The 20,491-nt window shown below is 47.5% G+C and overlaps 1 protein-coding gene across 5 annotated transcripts in view; it reads left to right on the top strand.

Moving 5' to 3' along the window:
* CRB1 (crumbs cell polarity complex component 1) overlaps positions 1–20,491 on the top strand; it is a 1,156,197-nt gene that overhangs the window by 380,206 nt on the left and 755,500 nt on the right. For all 5 annotated transcript variants that reach the window (XM_069641514.1, XM_069641517.1, XM_069641513.1 and 2 more), the window contains exon 2: positions 17,425–18,003. In XM_069641514.1, coding sequence (XP_069497615.1) covers positions 17,425–18,003 — 579 coding nt within the window. The remainder of the gene's footprint in view (positions 1–17,424; positions 18,004–20,491) is intronic.

The following is a 20,491-nucleotide window of genomic DNA, read 5'->3' as shown; positions in this document are numbered from 1 at the left end:
TGCGTGAGGGATGATGGCTGAAATTGTGCACACACAAGACACCCCTTCAAGTATTGGTCGAGGTCCTGCCCCATGTGTGGCCAGTATGCAACCTCTCTTAAGATTTCCAATGTTGTGTGAAACCCCCTGTGACCGGCAGTGGCCGCATCATGGGCGTGACTTAACATCAGGCTTCGGAATGAGATAGGAACCACCCACTGATCGTGGCCAGCTTTGGATTTCCTTACCAGCAAACCGTCTTGGATTCGGAACATTTTTGGACATTTCATCAACACTCTTAGGTCCTCTTTCCCAATGTAATCGGTATCCGTCAGGGGAAAGTTCTCAGGGTCCTCAAAGTGCTGGTAAAATTTACCAATAATTGGATCCCCCTTCTGAGCAGTAATCAAATCATCATCAGGGGTCTCCTTACTCCATTGTGCAATTGAAAGGTCGTTGTGAGCATTTGTCTGGGACCTAGTGATGGCAGTGACCTGGATTTCCCCCAACAGGGACTCAATCTCAATTAGATCCCCTTGGATGGCTCCGGTTTTGGCCAGCTGATCAGCTAAGTCATTTCCAGTTTTGTCTGGTCCCTCTACTTTGGAATGACCCTTGATCTTTTTCCAGTAGATGGTCATCCCATTCGATGTGACCAGATCATCAATGTTTTGGATCAACTTCCCATGTTTCAAGGGTTTGTTGTTAGCACATAACATGCCTCTGGTTTTCCAATTAACCAGGTGCTCCACGAACCCGTTCCGTACATAATCCGAATCTGTGATTATGACCAGTTTGTGGAGTTGATGCTGGACAGCAGTGAGGATGGCCTGATGCACAGCCATCAATTCTGCCACCTGACTACTTCGGGGACCAATTTTGTATCCAGCGGAGGGTTCTGGGGACTCATTCACCCATGCATTCCCTACGCCGGCCACCAGTTCTTTCCCCCCGTTGTTGTCAACATGGTAAGAGCATCCATCCACATACACAGTGGGCATTCCCTCACACTTGTCTTCTTCAAAGACTTTGTGTGGGGAATTAAGGTATGCCTCCATGTTGTCCTTGATTTACAGACTTTCGTCCTCGAGACAGTTTTCTCTGGCACAATCATGCAAGTCAGCCAGACCTTGCGCGAGGGGACTCTTCTTGTTTTGGCCATATCTGACCTCCACAGGAAAGCCTTGCATTGACAGAATCCAGGAAGTAATTCGGGAATTACTCACATTTCCGGGCCGGATTCTGTCACTTTGGAGATATTGCAGAGGCTGGTGTGGAGTCTCCACTATGATGTGCTCCCCCTGGATAAACGGGCGGTAATTCTTCAATGCCCACACCGTCGCCAGGAGTGCCTTCTCACAATCGTTGAATTTCTCCTCCACAGAGGATAAAGTTTTGCTCGCATAGGAGATTACTTTATTGACCTTGTCATGCTTTTGGTATAATACTGCCGTCAAGCACGTATCAGAGAACCCCGTCTCCAGGAAGAACTCCTTGTTTCTGACAGGGTAAGCTAGGCAAGGCGCTTGTGAGAGGCTTCTTTTGAGTTGTTTTACCGCCTCGGCTTGTTCTGGACCCCATTCCCACTTGACCCCCCCCTTCAGGAGATGAATCAGGGGTCTGGTGATCTCTGCGTAGCCCTCAATGAACTTTCTGCTGTAATTAGTCAGTCCAAGGAGGCTCCTTAGTTCCCGCAGAGTTGTGGGGTCTTTCAGTTTCTGAAGTGCTTCCACTTTCTTTTCCTGGGGACAGAGACCCTGAGGAGTAATCTCATGCCCCAAGAAATTAACACCGGTTCTACACCACTGTGCTTACTGAAAGGAAAGTTTTGCTCCGGCAGCCCTCAACTGTGTCAGAACATAACGGATCTCCGCTATGTGTTCCTCCACAGATGAACTTTTGATGAGGACATCATCTACATAAGCCAGGTTACCCCTTGCACCCAAGTCAGGCATGGCCTTGTGTAGAAAAATGTTGAATTCATTGCCGGAGTTGAGGTATCCGAAGGGAGTCCGGGTCCAGGTGTACTGCTGGCCCCCAAAGGTAAAAGCCAGCTTGTATTGGTCCTCCCTACTGACAGGCACAGTCCAGTATCCATTGGTCAGGTCTATTGCAGTGAATACCTGTGACCCCTGGATCTGGGCCAGCCCTTGGTCAATGTAGGGCAGAGGCCATCGGGAAGTATGGACCCGTTTGTTGAGCTCCCTGAGGTCGGCACAGAGTCTCCACTGGCCGTTTGGCTTCAATATTCCCAGCACCGGATTATTGAAGGTGCTGTGGACTGGACGGATTATTCCCCGGGACTCAAGGTTCTTAATTATTTCAGTAAGGGACTCCATTGATGCGAGAGGCAAGCGATATTGCTTCACAAACACTGGAGTCATGCCAGGGTCCGTGGGGATTGTTGTTGTGTGGATGTCAGTGCGACCACAGTCATATGAGTCTACCGCAAAGAGATCTTGGAAATCCAAGAAAACTTGTTTCAACTTTTGCTTTTGTTCCAGAGTCACACAGGCATCAGCTAGGTTGACTCTCTCTTCCACCATCTGCCTGAAGCCTGGAAAGACTTCTGGTTTGGCTATTTCCGCGGCCTCCTCCAGCTGGGTGGAGAAGTCCCTGGTCAGAGTGCTGATTTGGACCGGAGGCTTCAGGTGGGAAAGGCAGCCCTCATGTACCTGGAAAATCACCTCATCCCTCCTGAAGTCACACGTCACATCTTCCTTACCATAGGGGCAGGAAGTGTACACCAGGAAGTTCCCCCCATGCCGGGTGAAAATCCTGTCTGGTGTTGTATTGTCCTCACTGTCACTGTCAACACAGTCCTTGGGGATTGGTCCTAACAGTTCATTTACTAGATCAATGGAGAAATGTCGGTCATCAACCGCCATTCCAATAATGGTGCCTGCGGCTAGAGTAATACTCTTTAAGTCGCTGTTATCCACCTCTATTAGAATGGTGTCATGTTCTATGTTGACTAATGGAGTTGGGTTTACCCCCAACCCTTGCTGTTGGAAAGAAGCATTTAGATGTATGTAAGCATCAGGGTTTTTCAACTCTTGTCCCCTTTTAACTTTCACTTCCAGGGAGAATTGTCGGGTCCTTTCTGGGATGGTGACTTCCTCTTTAACCTGAATTTCAACTGCATAAGGTAGCAATTGAGCTGACCTAAATGCTTTTTCTGGATCATCAAAGCCCATGGGATTATCCGCTAATCGGGACCAAGCTTTGAAGTTTATTAGGTCCAAACTAATGGCAAAGCGATTGAGAATGTCACTGCCTAAGTAAAAGGCGGCAGTGACGTCTCGCACGACCCAACAATTATGGACTATGCTCTTGTTGCCAATGGAGATTTTGAGCATACACCTGCTTGGCAGGAGATGTTTTGAATTGGGTGCTTCCAGGTCCATTTCCCATTTGTCTATCAGTTTGAAGGTGGGATTTGCTGGATCTTTTGGAAGTTGGCGAAACATGGCTTCGCTGATGAAGCTCTTACCGTTGTTCACACACACTCGAGCGAGAACAGAGTCCTTCCCATCATTTAACTGAACAGGGATGAACAACTGCTCTCCAATTTGCTGAATATCAGCCAGGCTCTGAGCTGATTTCACATCTTTCTGGACTATAGGAGTGGGAGTTTCTGATTGTGGATTAGTATAGAATTTCAGAGTGTTTCCTTCCAGCGTGGAATACCACTTTAGACTGGAAGGAAGGTTGATTTTCAGAAATAGAGAGGACCCCCCATCACCAGTCTGTTGTCCTACTGCTATTACTGTCACGTCTGGAATCTGGTTGTTCTGGAAGTGAAATTCTACTTGGTCAGATTTTTGTTCAACCATGTGGCATGTGCCGTTTAAACTAACATGGTTGACACTCTGTTTTAATTTTATCGGTCGGCTAGTCTGGGTCCAGAGGACCTTGTTTACGCAATCTATTAGGGGTGACAACCTTCTCAGGAGGTCATTCCCTAGTAAACAAGGGGTGCCCTCTGGGGTCACAACTATGACCGGGTGTTTCAACTTATGTCGCCCAATTTTAATGTCCAAATCTGCCGTCCCCTCGACGGGAATTTCCTTCCCGTCAAAGTTCTGTAGTTGTCCAGGAAGAGAGGTGAGAGGAATTTGGTAATTCTCTCCCCTTCCTGCATTCAGTTTGTCAAAGGCCCTTCTGGACAGAAGGGTAGCTTGAGATCCCGTGTCCACCAGTGCCGAGATTGTACCCTGCCCCTGTACTTGTACCGGGGCATAATATCTTCCCTCCTTCTCCTCAAGGGGGCACAGATAATGCACATTTTTGGACAACTGGTGGGCTAACTTTCTGGTTTTGGACATCGATAGCGAAGAGATTTGGGCAGAATTCTGTGGAGAGTCTTGGGAATCTGAAAGAAAAAGTTGGCAACTGGAGATCAGAGCCATTGTGGGTTCCCCTGGTTCCGGTTCTGGGCTGTCCCCCCTTTTTGGAGGCAGTCCCCAGGATGGGTTTGAACCAGGGGATTTTCTTGCTGTTGGTTCTGGGATGAGATGGTGGGCGGCGGTAGCTCAGTCTCCACATCTCCCCAGTCTGGATTTGCATTCCTAGGGACCCATTTTTCTTTGGGAGGAGTTCCCCCCTCTCTGAAGGAGAAGGTCCTTTTCTCAGGATCCTCTGAGGATCCCTCTCCCTCAAATTGGAAGATCTGTACCTCCTCCTCAAACTGAGTCTGTTTGGGTCTTTTGTTTCTCCTACCCCCCCTCTGCTCCTTAGGAGGCAGACTTTCAGGGGCAAGAGATTTTGTTTCCGGTTCCTGGGTTTCCAGGGGCTGTTTACAAGTGAGGAAGGAAGCTTCCTCCAAGGCTTTACACCCCCCTTCCCCTTGTGCCTCCTCCCTGGGAACCGGTGAGTTATCGGGGTGCTGCCCCCGTCATTGTTCTGGAGCACCAGGTCCAGAGTTGGGTGCGTTCTGCGCCGGCATGCTGATCTGAGGGTTCTGCTGCGCCCTCAGTATATGACCCATATCCCGCGCCATGTTTTGAACCTGGCGCTCTAACTGGGAAACCCGCTCAGGCTGATACGGGGCCCTGTTTTCTCCCCTGGGCTGATCCCGGGAAGGGTAGCTGTCCCTCCTCTGGTAATACCCCGGGTTGGGAAGATTTGGGTACCCCTCCACCCTCCCGGATTCAGTGGTCTGGGCTCAGGGAATTGGGGAAAGAAGGATGGATGGTTTTGGGGCTGAAAGTCGGGAGGATATCTGGGGAAAAAGTTCTGCCCAGGATTTGGAGAGTTTCTGCCCTCCGGTGGGAAGTTAGGAGGGAAGTTCCCTGGGTTAGGTGCTTGGCTGGATCCCCCCCCTTGGTCTGGAGGAGTCCACACATAACCCAGGATGGGTCTGTTTCCCTTGTAACGGGGACTTACATAATCAGGAGAGCGAGGGACCCCATTTGTGGGGCTGCCTCCCTGGCTCCCTGTCTGTGACTGGCCCGAGGACCTTCTGGGCCTAGCATTATTAGGTGCAGGTAGGTTTTTAGGCCCCCCCATCTCCAAATCTAAAACGGGGGTGACCTTTACCTCTGCCACCTTGGCAGCAGCAGGGGTGGTGTTGGCTTTGGGGTTTTTCTGGGCATTACTTTTGCTATCTATCGGTTTCTGCACCTCATAGATCCGGGTAGCCTGTTCAATGACCCAATCTAAGGATCTTTTCTCGTGAAAATCCCTCACGAGCTGGGTCATGATGTATTTGGGCAAGGCATGGAAAAACGTATTTATGAACTCTCTACTATCTGTGCGCACCCTTCTTGTGGTCTGTGCAAAAGCACGCTTTAACTCCTGCACAAATTCTTGTGGGGCCTGATCCTCCCCACATTGCAAATTGTAGGCTGCCTTGCAAGCCTCTTGAGGATTTCTGTGAACAGAAAAATGTTTCAGGATGGCCGCCTTATATGTGGACCATCTTAAATGATTTTGATCCTCCAGCCCCGCAAAGAAACTGGAGTATTCCGGGGAGAATGTCCACTTTACATATTGAATACAGCTTTGGCTGTCCTTCACATGGAAAGTCTCCATCATTTGTTCAAACAACTCTAAGTGCTCCCAAACAGAATACTTAGCGTTCTTATGGTAAGGCGTGATGACGCTCCTGATCGCCTTAATCTGCTTTAAGGGGTCCTTAAGCAAGGCCCTTTTTGCCTTATTGGCCTTTTTGGTTCGGGTAACCCTTGTCCATTCATCCTCGGACTCAGAGGCACTGCTCCCAGAGGTTCCCGTCTGATCTTCCAGGTTTTCCCGGATTCTGCGAGCCTGGGAATGGCTGGCAGAATGTGGGGACCTGGTCTCCTGTGTCCTGCGCAGTTCAGAGGAGTCTTCAGATTCCTCCTTGCTGCCAGGATTTGATGGGTACCCCCTCCACTGACCTAACTGGGCAGAGGTTTTCAGGATGCCCTTAATGGGCCTACTCTCCTGGGGTTCCCCACTGAACTGTACTGTACTTGGGTGCCCATACCCGGATGCCCACCCCTCCATTCCTGAGTGGTACTGGCCTATGAGCCCCAGACTTTTAGCTGGATAGTAATCTGCCATCCCTGCGGCCCTGTGCTCATGTGCACCAGGGGACATGGGGGTGGCAGAGTCCAGGGACTGAGAGGTATGAGGGCCTCTGGTACTAGGGCTCCTGAGGTTATGCTCCGGAGTTTCCATTTCCCAGCGAACCTCATCTCTATCCGCCCCTGCTCCCTGTTGCAATGCAAGAGCCTGCATTTGTGCCTTCAGTTCCTCTGTTAAGGCCTTACTCGACTCTATCAGTTTCTCCTGCATCGCTACCTGTTGCTGGAGCCTATCTTTGTGTTGACAGAGGGCCTCATTCTCCCTCTGTGCTTCCTGGTTGGTCCTGGAGAACTGGGCCAGTCTTTGCTGCAGGAGGTTTACCTCCTGGGCAATGTCCCTATTGGCCTGCTCCTTTCTTGCTAGAGCATCTTCCACCCTTCTGGTGTGCTCTACCAAGTTCTGGTTTTCTTTTTGGAGATCACCCAGCCCCTGGAGGGCCAGGTGATTTTCTTCAATTTCCTTTTTTAAGTGGCAGACTTCCTGGCCTATGGCGTCTCTTTCCTGACTAAGAGCCTGCATTTGTGCCGCCAGGTCGTCCCTTTGCCGTTGAAGGGCACCAGCTTTTTGGCGCTCCTCATCAAACTCTGCCTGGGTATCCAGGTCTTTCAGAATTAGTTTGTTGCTCTCTGCCTTCACTCTATCTAGATGACTTTGCAGGGTGGCTACCTGCTCCGTGCATGCCCTGTTAAAGTCTAATTGTTGCTCCAGCTTTTTCTGGCTCTGCAGTAAGGAGTCCAAACTGTCTTGGTGCTCCTTCTGCAGGGCCAGAAATCTAGTATCCTGTTCTACCTTTTCCTGTTGCAGCACATCCATATCCTTCTTTATTTTAATGATGTGCTGCCTACTATCATCTTCTGACTCCTGGCTCCTCTGCAGCCTCTGCTCAGAAGAGTCCAGATCAGATTGGGCCTTCTGTAATGCCATCTGTTGCCTATTTGCCAGATTTTGGCTTTCAGCACATCTATCCTGCATGTCTCCCATGTATAGGTACAGGTATGCTGCTATCCTGGCAATCTTATTGTGTTCCTCTTTGGCTTTAGGAGCCATATATAGCTCACTCAGGGCCACATGTAAGGGACCCTGATCTCTATATATATCTGACCCTGTTTGAGTGACCTGTTGTGTGATGGCCTGCAACCACGCATCCTGGCCCTGTTCAGTCCATTCACCTCTCACAAATAGCTTATGCAAGAGGTGCTCTCTGGCTATTTTCATGTCTACTAAGGTCGTCATTCTAGAGATTGGTCTCTGTCCTGACTTACAGAAGTTAGTATTTTATTTTTGCAGAACAGAACTTTTCTTGGAGTGTCCCTTTTGAGGAATGCTTTACAGCGTAATGCAGCGTGGTGATCCGACTGGATGTATGTATCCCGTCAGTTAGCACACTGTATTAAGCTGCACAAGTGGTATTCTAACCCAAACGTCCGGCTCGAGCCCCCAATTTGTAAGAGGATTCAATTCAACACTACAGCTAAGTCAACACCTAGTCTATAATACTGAATGAAAACCCTTATTGATATATCTTTATGTCCAGTTCATGCGTTCTGGATGACTACCCCTATATAACACCCCTCTCTTGGAATCCCCCTGACCCCACTGAGCCAAGAAGTAGTTCTGTTTTGCAAGTATAAAAGGTTTATTTGATAATTTAAAATATATATATCACACTTTATAATAAATTAATAATTGAATAGCACACTTAATCTGATATGATAAAGATCAACAACGGAGAATCTGGCACTAGCACACTTCTTATAATCACTAATGAGTTGACATGAAATGGATAAGGTAGCACACTGGTAAATAGGAACAAAAGTATAATGTGGTAGAGGATGCTTTATGTAAGCTCAGGTGGATGCAATATTCAATGAATGCAGTACAGAAAATACTCAATATGATTTCAACCAAACAATGTAATCACTTTTCTCTGGCAATCCCCTCCCCTCCTTTGATGCAAGGCAAGGAAATGGAAGGAAAACACACAGTTCTCAGAAATGCAATCAATGTACATCAGTTCACCCCAGCAAGCTTACACTACAGAAAACAGATAGGAGTTTTGAAAACACAGGCAAAATGCTTTGATATGTGCTAGCAATGGATGAGAAATATGCTGGAAATGCTTTTAATTCCCTTTCAGAGGTTCAGGGTGAGTGGTATCTAGTTAATATTAGTCCAGGCTCACACTAGCAATGATGCAGGGATAGTTAGCAGGTTAAACGAATTTCTGGCAAATAGAAGGCAAGCAGCAGCAGTTTTTTAAACATGAAGAAATTTGCAAATAGCGGCAAAACTCGCGGATGCGCCGAGCGCTATTACAGAGGAACCACAAGGATCTCATCTTCCAAATGAAAGTTACTGCAAGTCTCTAGCACAAACGGTTGCGGAGATATGAGCGATTAAATAAAGGTCGTTTTTCAGATTTGAAATTTTAAAGTTCAAAAAGACAAGTGCAGCTTGCAACTAGAAAATGACAAGTGACAGCTTTGCAAATGACAGGTGACAGTTAGGAGACAGTTCTACTTAGATTAAAATAGGATTGAATTATATTATTTTAACTAGGAGATTGGTTCTGCACAGTTTTCTAGGTACTCACACTATATTCTTGAGTGAAATGGGCCACGCCACGGATCTGGTCAGATTTTAAACTGGACTCTGGTCTGGTCTGGTCTGGCCTCTGCACTTCACAGTGATCTGGGTCAGCTCTCTCTGCTGGTCTGGGTCTCTCTGGGTACAGCACTGCTTTCTCTCTGGGTACAGCACTGCTTTCTCTCTCAGCTTCTAATTGGTCAAACTTCCATTTATCATTTGATTGGGGAATGAACTGTGAGTCAGAGGGATGTCATTTTATGGCTTGCAGATAGGACACTCCTCTGTCAGATTGCACACATTCTATATTTGATAATAAAAGACATATTTCACAGTTACACAGTTGCTTGAAATTACATATACATGGTGTGGCTGAATTTAGCCATGTCTCTGTCCAAATCTGCTGTTTCTAAGAGCTTGCATTCAGAAATGGCACATAATTGACTTTTTAACTGATTTTTCAATTTCTGACATTGACCCAACTTTACATACATGTGCGCAGGGAGTATGGACATTAACTGATGATGTTTCAGACTTTTAACATGCATACATTTAGAGTAATATCCACTTTTCCGCTAACACCCCCCTGAACATACCACCGGTTCGAAAAACCTCTTAAAATGTGGGCAGAAAAATCACAAGAGTTATGGTGTCATTTATAAAATTTTCACATGTCCGCTCTATGAATGATCCATCTTTTTAAAGTTATGTTCTGGCTCCAAAGGGGTGTGGTTTCCTCCCAGCACAAGGTAGAAATACTGGTTTATCCAGTTCTGCCAAGCCAGCTTGCTCTCACAGGCAGTGCTCCTCCCAGCTTCTGCCAAGAGGAAGCTACATTTTACGACTGCTGTAATAAAACCTTTGCCTGAGCCAGGACAGGGCTTTGTTCACTTTCCTGCAGAGCACAGGTAATTCAATTATCAGATAGATGGCATATCCTTAGTGTGAGCAGCAAAAGGGCAGCTAGGCCTGGGAACACAGCTGTGACTCAAGTTTCACTCCTGATGGGGGTAGTTGCCAGGCAGAATTCAGTTCCTTAAGCCAGGTTTCAGATAAAATGTCACTTTTTGTTCCCCAGTTCCTGCATTCAAATAAAACTAAACATTTTTACATATGCAGCTAGAATGCTGATTCTAAGTGCAAAACTATGACATTTCAACAGTTACAAAGGCATGTGACACCAAACATAGGTCACTCATTTAATCTAAACATTTTCGATTTTAGTGTCTTTAAATCCAGTGCAACTTAAACTGCTGACTCCATAGCAGTTTTGTTATAAGCACTGTTTTGGGCTCTTCATTTCCCAGATTTTGTAAGCACACAAAACCTCATTCTGCCAAATGTCTGCTGGTGTTCAGTGAATATTTTGCACATGTTGCAATGTTTAAAATAGACACTTTGGCTTGCCTTCAGAGGAACACAGGGTGGTTTTAAAACGCCGGCTTTTGGATAGTGGTGAGTACTGGTACTGCACCCATTTTTGGGATTGAAGAATGAATTCCCCACAATTCTAGGTTGCATTTGGCAATCAGCATTGCCATTCCCAATGGTTTCAGACTACTGTGCGGGTAGTCCAATGGTGGTTTTAGGCAGTGTCCTTCTGTGCCCATAACATCGGCAAAAATGGGTGGCAGCCTATTCTTCCTGCATTTCCCTGTGCATTTTCTGGGAAGCTCTGGCCATCATGATGTTTCCATGTCAGTACTGCACAGTTTTGAGGTAGGGCTCGGATGCATGGGTAAATACATCCCACAGTCCACCATCACGCGCCGCCCACCAATCACCTTTGAGCTTTCTCACTCCAATCAGGAAGCAAGTGCCTTATCCCGGACGGGAGCACTTACTTCCTGACTGGAACCTAACGGATCGGACGCATACTACCAGCCTTAGGTAAGGATCAGAGCCCCGATCCAGCCAGAACTAGGCCCCCCCTCCTTGCCACACCGGCACTTTGACTTTTCATTTCGGGCCCCCTGCCCCCTGGTGCTCTGGGCTCTTGGACCAGATCTCTGGCCCTATCCCTCTCCCGCCACCAACGGGCACTCTATATTGTCTCCTGCATGGGCCCCCTGCAACCCACCCGGGTCGCCCCCACCCCTCCTGAGGTTGTCCAACCCCAGCATCGGACGCCCTGCCTGATCATGGCCGACCCGACTCCCGATCCTGCGTGCCAGCACGCCGATAGCCCCAGCACTGCCTTCCTAATTTAGGTCCCCGAAGAGGACACATTGGACCAATGCTGCTCGATATCCACTGGGACTCCATCGGGTGCCGGCATTCTCCTGCCGTGACCCGCCAGCCCGCCACAACTGCAGCGCTGGACCACCTTTTGACCAATCTCCTTTTGACCAATCTCGACCCTCCTGCTGGTTTTGCCCCACTACTTCCCTCACCAGGGCCAAACTGACTCTCCCCCTTCACCTGACGCACCCCACCGTCACGGGCCCACTGCCCTCCCTTCCCATGCGGGACGTCTTCCACCGCAGCACAACCCAACCCAGGCTCCCCCCCCCCGCCTCCACTCGATCTGCAATAGGCCATCTGGCTCTTCACCTCACAAACACAGACTCCGGGCCGACCACTATCAACTCAGCCTATCTTTCACGGGTTTCTCACACAGGCCCCCCTTCGACCTACTCCCCCTCAATCCAGCCACTGCATGCAACCAAAGTCCCACCATTTTCCTCATTCTCAGTTGACCCAACTTTCTTGACTTAATACCCTACCTAGGGACCTCTGACAATCTGCTAATATAGCCCCACGATCATCTCTCTTCCAGATGAGCTACACAAGCCTCAACACAGCACCCTACTCAGGGTGATCTGCCTACCGCTCCACTACGAGCCTGCTCAACAACCTCCCTTGATCATAAACCTTCTGCTATGGCATTTCTCCGTTTTTCCTACTACCACTCCATGCCCGGCAACACTGCTTTAACTTCTCCCTCATACTTTTTCTCCCTCCTTACTTCCTTGGTACTTTGTCTGATCTGCTCAAACTTATAAAGACTAATGAAAATCTGTTTCTGTCATGCACTATCGATGATTACTATGACTGTTCAATACCTCACTGTTCAATTCAAATCACCACAACTCACCCCTTACCAATTGTTTGGATAACATGTCATGCTGATTAAATGTACTAAACAACCTGTTATCACTTATGTTATTCTGTGACCAACCATGAATGTCCAACTTGATAAAGCGGTCACGAATAATGTTGTTAACCAGGACAATGCCACTGCGCCACTTATTTCCTCAAACACTTTTCACCCCGCACCCCTCGCTCTCCACAGCCTTGATAAAGACTACGGTCGAAACGCGCGTCAGCTTTTTTGTTTCACCAAATTTTGGCACCAGATGCCACAATTGTCATGCTGTATCAGAATATTAAAATACCATGTACAACATTACTTCAAGACTGAATTGTCGATAATTTTCAACAAGTAACAAGAGTTTCAAATATTGGATCATCAATAACTGCCGGCGCCCACACCAAACAAGGATTTGTCACCCCATCTAGTATATGGGAATATTAGATAGCGATAGAGCGCCAGGTAAGGCGGTATCATTTTACTCTTTGATCCGGGGTATGCAGATTATTCAGCTGATTAAGAGATCACAGGGCAGCAGAGATTTCAATCAAAATGGATCCAGCGGACAAAGAAATGAAAATACAAGACCATGACACACTCAAAGACTAAACAGTCGCTTGCCACACTGGCACAGAAGTAGCCGCTGAAGGAATGGATTCTCCAGGGATAGAAAAAGTCACTCCAGAGACAGAAGCCTCGCCAGGAGCACGCCAGTATCACCCCCTCCCACCATAGAGCACAGATCTGTACAGATTACCCTGTAAGTGACAGCAACCCCAGATATACTCATTCAGGAGACAGCAAATTTAGCAAAAGACCCCTCTCTCTTAGCTTTCCTAAAACAAAGGATGACTTCAACACAACAGTTTTGTGTGATGCGCGTTGAACCTAAACCGATCAGTGGACAAGACAGGAAGAGCATCAAATGTCACCAGTTTATACCACTGAAGAGGGGCCAAGAAATGGAGGGTCTTCTGATGCTGTATGGGAGAATGAAAGCTTTGGTTTGGGTTCTGTGGGACAAGGAAGCCTCATTAGTGTGAATATTGTGACGAGGGAGGAGGATCAACACAATGAGGATTGCCATCTGTTATCCATTATTTGGCCATTACAGGTTATCCCTATCGCCTCGACCTGCGCTTCGCACATGAAAAAGAGCATACAGAGTCACCCCTGCCTCGCTGTCCAGACAAAACATGGGATGTTGGTGGATAGAGAAGACTCTGATCACGTTTTCCCTATTCCACAGCTTCGCTGTCTCTGTAAACAACGCACTGTGCATAGATGAGAACTGATAGAGGGAAACAGTCCACATGGGCTTCACGACAAGTTGTAGCACAGAAATAGTGACTGCACCAATTCTAGAACAGATATACGAAGAAACTAATGGGGACGATGCAGGGGAGCTGGTGCCATTAGAGTTGTCTGCTGTGTTCTGCATGGTCAACCATAAGATCCGGTTAAAATGTCCGCAGAGCTTTTTTGGGCATCAGTGGATCAGTCCTTAAGAGTCATCTCATACACAGTTAATTTTGGCCCCCTTTTTTTAACATTCTACTCTATGACCTCTGGTGTGCCTTGGGGCTCGTCGCTGTTCCTACTTTCAATCAATCTGTGAAATCAAATCTTCCAATGGTCTTGTATACAAAATAGTTCCTTTTTTAAAAAATATGCAGGAGATTATAAAATTCTGGTTATGCTGTCCGGAGAAAGAGATTTGTTCTTGTGCAAATGTAGGGACTAGATGGAAAGCATGAAAGGATGGATGATATGATATTATATGATAGTTTATTTATATAGCGCCTATACACAATGGCCCTCATTACGACCCTGGCGTTGGACCATGGTGCTAACAGCACCATGGTCCATGCCGGTAACTTACCGACTACGCCATGGCGGAATGGGGAATTACCGCCCCATACCGAGGTTGGCAGGGCGGTAATTCCCCATGCCGCCATGGCACTTCCCCATTCCCATTTTTGCCCCATAGGGCTCAATGGGAATGGGGAAGGCGCTAATTACGGTGCCGCAAATTGCGGCACCGTACTTAGCACCAAGGTCCCTTTGCGGGTTGGTTTTTAACGCTGCAACAAGCAGGCGTTAAAGTCTCCAACCCGCAAAGGGACCTCATAATCAGGCGTTAAGGGGTTAACGGTGCCGCCACCTTTTACGGTGCCGTTAACCCCTTAATGTCTGGGTTGTAATGAGGGCCAATATGTTTCAAAGCGCTTCAAGGCAAGGGAGGGAAAAAGGGAAAATAAAATGACATTCTTACAAGCCATGAACAGTAAGGATGTGAAATTAACTATCGTACTTGGCCTGGTGACATTTCAGAAAGTGCAAGAGCTAAAACATAGATCAGGAAGGGAGGGGGATAGTGGGAAGGAAATGTAAACAGACAGGTGACTACCGTACTAGGCCTGACGACATTTCTGGTAGAGCCGCAGAAAAACAAGAGGTGAGGGAGAGGGGTGCAGAATGGTAGGGGAGGAACAAAACAAGCGACTATCTTACTAGGCCTGACAACATTTCCGATAGTGCTGGAGGGGCGGTGGGGAGGAAAAACCAGTAAGGGGAGGGGCGAGGAGACAGATGAGGTTGCTATCATACAATTCTGATAGAGTAATTCCATAGAAGAAAGTAAGGGGAGGAGATAGGAAAAGGGAGAAGGGAAAGGAGGAGAGAACAGAGAGTTAGCAGTCAAAAAGAGTGGAGAAGCAAGAGGGGAGAGTGAATACAATTGCAGAAGTCAGTAGTAACACATAATGTTGCAAGCCAGGATACAAGATGAAGATGGGAACAGCATGATTCAGGGCCACCATGAGTACAAGATGCAAAGGAAGTCCAGCATGAGAGTTAAGAAAGGGTGATGCGCCGTGAATGAATGAAATCCATAAAAATCAAATCCAGCATTGGCCACAAGACGGTGATGATGAAACCAGAATGTATCAGGACAGACTCCTGCAGAAGTAGGCTTGAGGGAGGTGAGGGGGGAGCAGGGGAGCCTGTGGGGGCAGAGGGAGTAACACATGTTGGTTCATGCTTACCTGCTGTCTGAGCAGGGGCTCGGGCCCTGGGTCCTCCTGGTCCAAACAGGAATTGCCCTTTTCTTCATCAGCCCTTCGGTTAGGACGCCCGGGTGAGAGACACCCTTGATCTAATAGTTAAGATGGACAAGAACTTCTTCAAAATGAACCGCAACAAGAGTTCATGTAGATGAGAACCCATGCCACGCTATGTTCTGGCCAGGATCATTTGGCGTATGCCCATGCCCCTCGCCGGCTGTGAGGAATCTCTGGATCATCATGGATTTTGATATGGAACCAAGAGTCCCCCTAGCCGTGCACACCTCTAGGATTTCTCAGCTTAACTACCAGAATAGTATTTCTCTGGGTCTCCCTGAAAAATTGAAATCCGATTGCAGGTGCTCCAGAACGCCCCTTCCATGCTTATCCTGAAGGTTACAAAATGGGAGCATGTTTCACTTGGAGGGGCATCACTGCATTGGCTGCCATGTTTAAGGATATGAGTATAGTTCACCAGGCCACTCCCGGCAGTCGAAACACTATACCAGCAAACATACTGCACGTTTACCACGTGAAAGACGTCTCAGATTACGGTCCAGTGACTACTCACTGTGCCCAGATTAAGTGGAGCGGCAATTAGGCTATCACCCCTCCATGCTTATAGCTAAAGGCAACAGCCCACCACCCCAATGCAAATGTAGGGCTGAGCATAGCCAGGGCTTTGGTGAGAGTTCAGGGCTGTTACCAGCGGTGTCTGCTGCAAATCAAGGGGGTGATAACTATTTGCACCTTAGGACCTTTGCCCGGGGTGCTCTAGTTGCTCTTTTTTTAGGTAGCATCAGCACCATGCTGACCAGGTGGGTGAGATTTTTCTTTAAAAAAACAAAGATGACAGGTGTAGGGACCAAGTTACTTTACTATTTTCATACATGTGATGCGAGGGCAGAGTGGGGCAGCGTGGAGCCAGTGGCACTAAAAAAGTGAATAGGGGACAGGCAGGAGTGGCAGTGTGGGTGGGGGCGGGGGGTGGTGAGCGGCAACCTGGGGCTGAGAACGATATGGGCAACGAGGCCACACAAAGGGAAATCACAGATGGTCGTGGAGAATGCAGGCAGTCACTGGCAGTTTCTCTCCCTGTCACGGCCCATCTTACTGTTCAGCGCCTTTCTCCACCTGGTGCTAACTGGCAGGGAGCTAATGGCACCCCGTGCGGTCGCCCAGCCCGCCCTACCCTAAGGCCGGCCCTGCACAGGAGGATTAGCTGCGCAAAAGGGGGAAATACTTGCACTGCATTTCGAGCTCTGTGTTCTTCTGCGGGTATAGAATCAGAATCAAAACACAGCACAGGCGCGCGGAAAACTCTGGGCATGGTTTACAAAAGCGTTTTGCAATGGCGCAATCCCATTGAAAACCGCTTTGTAAATCGGGCTGCCCTCACCAAAAGGAGCCAATATGCTTTGTGCTTAGAAGGCTTACATTCACCTGTTGGCAGGGGTTCCAAAGAGATAAGGTAGTATCCAAGTCGACTATTATCTCTGTCTTAAAAAAACAAAAAAACAGGCTGCAGTATTTTCAATATGTTAGCATGTTTTGAAACACTTTTTTCTGGATTATAAACCTTCTCTCACTTGAGCGTAGGTTATGTGTTTGTTGTATCAATGTCCTCAGCAGCTTTTATTCACCTGGAATACGATTTGAAATGGCGTTAAAGTTTTAAGATGAATAAGTATAATTGATATTGCGTAATTCGGGGGAATGCATGTTTTTTAAAACCTGATATAAATCAATGCATATACACTTGAGTGGAAACACGGTCTAAAAGAGAGGCCTCATATGTCTACAGCAGGGAAGTCGACAGGAATTGTTCGGGGGCAGGGGGATATTTGCTGTTGTGATGTTACAGAACGCGGATGTAACCCATATTTAATCAAGGGAGGTACATGTATCATGCATGTCAGCACGCACCCAACGCTCCTTGCCAAGCCTTCCCCCACAAAGCTTACTGAAGGGTTATTGCACTTTTCGCTACATTACACTTATTAATGTATTGTTCTGTGACTGGAACGCCTGAACTGCTTTTTTTGTTGCAAACACGGTTTGTTTAGCTCTGTCTGGCACAACATGCTAACGAGGCTTTGTTTTTTTCCCACCTTCTCGCTCTTGTAGGATCACTGTGTGTGAGAAACGATTCCAGGTGCCTCGGTGACTCCTGCCAAAAGAATGCTACTGTCAAGGAAGCCCCGGAAGATGGAACCTGTCACTGCGGGGGGACGTCAGTCGATGCTCGGGCAAAAGACTGCGACCGCGATCCCTGCGCCTCTGGGCCGTGCCCGCAGAACTCTACCTGCCTCAGCGGCGCCGGGAATCAGAGCTACACCTGCCAATGCGGCCCCGGCCACGCGGGCAGTGATTGCCAGGCAGCTGTCACGCTCTGCCACGTGAACCACTGTCGAGGTGGGAGTCGGTGCCTCGTCGGGCCCGCTGGCCCCCACTGCGAGTGCCAGGCGGGCTACACGGGGGCGCTCTGCGAAACCGACATCAACGAGTGCGAGTCCAACCCCTGTCACAACGGAGCCCTGTGCCTGGATGGAAGCGGCGGGTACGCCTGCTTCTGCGTGCCCGGCTTCCAAGGCAAGCACTGCGACATCGAAGTGAACGAATGCGCGTCCGAGCCCTGCCGGCACGGGGCCACGTGCCTCAACAAAATAGGCAGCTACGCCTGCCTCTGCCAATTAGAGTACACCGGTAAGAAATAATAAGACGCCCCTGACTCTCCGAAATGGGGCTGGGGTGAGAACGGCCAACTTTCATCTATTCTCATGACATATTGTATTGAAAACGTAAGCCATTTAATAAATCCGTGATTTACGTCAACATGGGTGTATTGTGGAGAGATTGCATACAGACTGAACATTCCAGAGTGACATTACAACATACGTAAATAAAAGTGCATCTGTACATTGATGTAGAAAGAATAGCAGACATGACTATGCTTATAGTGAAGTGGTAACATTGAATAAGTGTATAGGTCTAAACCACTATCAGGGCACAAACACCATGTGATGTTATTTACTGTATATTCACAGCACATTTTCAGTATTGCAGCAAACCTCAAAATCTCATGTTACCAGGCCGGGAGTGGAGCCAGACGAAATATTTGTTTGGGGGGGGGAGGGGCGCTAGGTGCTGAATGATAGTTTTCAAAGCTGACCCTGTAAATATACTCACCTCAAGAGTCAGCCAGGTGAATGGGATCAGTAAACCATGTGAGAATACCAGCACCATGTTGTTCTGCTATTGGAGAATTGCTAATTAGAAAATACTGATTATCCTTTTTTAGTTACTCTTTAGATGAGTGGTCTTCAAACTTCTTATGCCAAGGCCCCCCCCTGAGCAAAAAATAAATAGTTTGGGACCCCCCTACCCCGCCCCTCTGTGTTGGTGTTTATTTTCTTTTTTTTTATACAGATGGCTGCAGAATGCATGGCACCATCATTTTGAAGGGATATGCTGTTGGGGAGACATTTCAAGACAGTAGGCCAATCACTTCCAATCCAAACATAGAAACCGTGCAAGTAAACACAAAATTCTCCTGTAGGGCTTTTATTTTCTCAAAATACATTCCTATTAGTATATTCAGCAGAAGACAATTTGATTTTACAGAGCAAGAACTAATGGGAACGGTGGGCCTGTCTCTCTGCAGAAAGTGAGTCAATGTTTGGCTTTATTTTTTAGACCACCACTCTGAGGTTGTCCTCCACTTACAGCCTTGTGCAGTATTTTGTTTTCAGTACAGCCAATGCTGAAAAGCCTATTTTGCACAAGTAGGAAGACCCAAAAGGTATGAGAGACTGCATAGCAGACCTTGCCAATGTAGGATACTCCAGAATACCTTCAGCCAAAAGACACCATCTGCAATGTTCCTAAATTCAGATTTCAAAGTATCGTCCGACTGAACCTCAATCAGCTCCTCCTTGACATCAAATGGAAGATGCACAACCTCCTCTGCGAGAAAAGGCTGCATCACCCAGTCATTAATGCCAGCATTTTCTTCAGGGAAGTATTAATCAAAGCTGAACCTTAATGTTGTTGGGTGACCTGATCAGAATTCAGTGAGTAAAATAACCTTTTAAAAATAAAAGCCAACTTTGCATAAAATTAAAGAGAATTTTGGGTTTATCAGGCACAGTGAAGGCCCCTCATATGAAAAAGTTGAAATGCCCTGGCGCCTCTAATTTGAAAAGGATGAAATGCCCTGGTGCCTTCCCTGGCCACTGCTGATGCATGAGAAATGAGGACCATGGGGTCTTTGTTAGATACACTTGTACAGAGTACCCACAGTCCTCATATCTCCCCTGCTTAGAGCGGAACCAGTCTGCGGCACACAGCTTGTAATGCAAAGTGCAAATTTTAAGCACCAGGACAAAAAACAGAGAACTGAATACATTGTTGAGCTAAATGAATTCTGACTGGCAACATGGGGGCAATTTCTCCCCCTACTACCCCCTCCCATCTGAAAGTAGGGCAGTATGTCACTAATGAGCCATTATTAGTGATTTCCTGCTCTGCATTCAGACGGGAGGGGCTGGTCATCCCCGCAAAAGAAGGTGTGTGCTGTAATCAGGGGAGTTTCTAGCCAACTTGGTGCCCATGGCAAAACATCAGAAACATCAGAATGCGCCTCCCTACCCCCACTGACTGGCACACGTCACTCTTAAACTACACCTCTGTCGTGCGACAAAACGCCTCCTCAATATGAATAAATAATTGCTATATAAATGAAGCTGGTAGCTGGTTTCATTAAATTGTAATTCAAGTACTTTATAGAAGAATTGTGATGTGAAAACACAGATGTTCCTGCCCAAGTAAATGGTTGTTCTGTCAGCTACTTTTAGTGAAGGCCTTGCCTAAATGCAGTTTGAAACTGTCTGTACTGGCACACTGCGGTGTGAACAGCCTGCCAGGGTCTGAGGGCCCACTGACCTGGCCCTGTGTTGCTGGTGTTCCGTTTGTACCACCTCACTTGTATTTCGCAAGGGGAAATACAAGACTAACCATATGAATTATTTTCTGATAAAAGGTTATCATTCCGAGATGTAACAACTGAAATGGTGGTGAGCTTTGCACTACGTTATATGCTTGTAAATGCTTGTATTCACGTCGAAAAATAATTCTTCAAAAACTTGGGGTGCAAACCCACTGGAAGAAGTGCCTCCGTGGTTAGCACTATAAT

Source organism: Ambystoma mexicanum, chromosome 1q (genome assembly GCF_040938575.1).
Source record: "Ambystoma mexicanum isolate Mex_15411 chromosome 1q, UKY_AmexF1_1, whole genome shotgun sequence".
NCBI classification, from domain to species: Eukaryota; Metazoa; Chordata; class Amphibia; order Caudata; family Ambystomatidae; genus Ambystoma; species Ambystoma mexicanum.
This window is presented reverse-complemented; position numbering and strand designations above follow the sequence as displayed.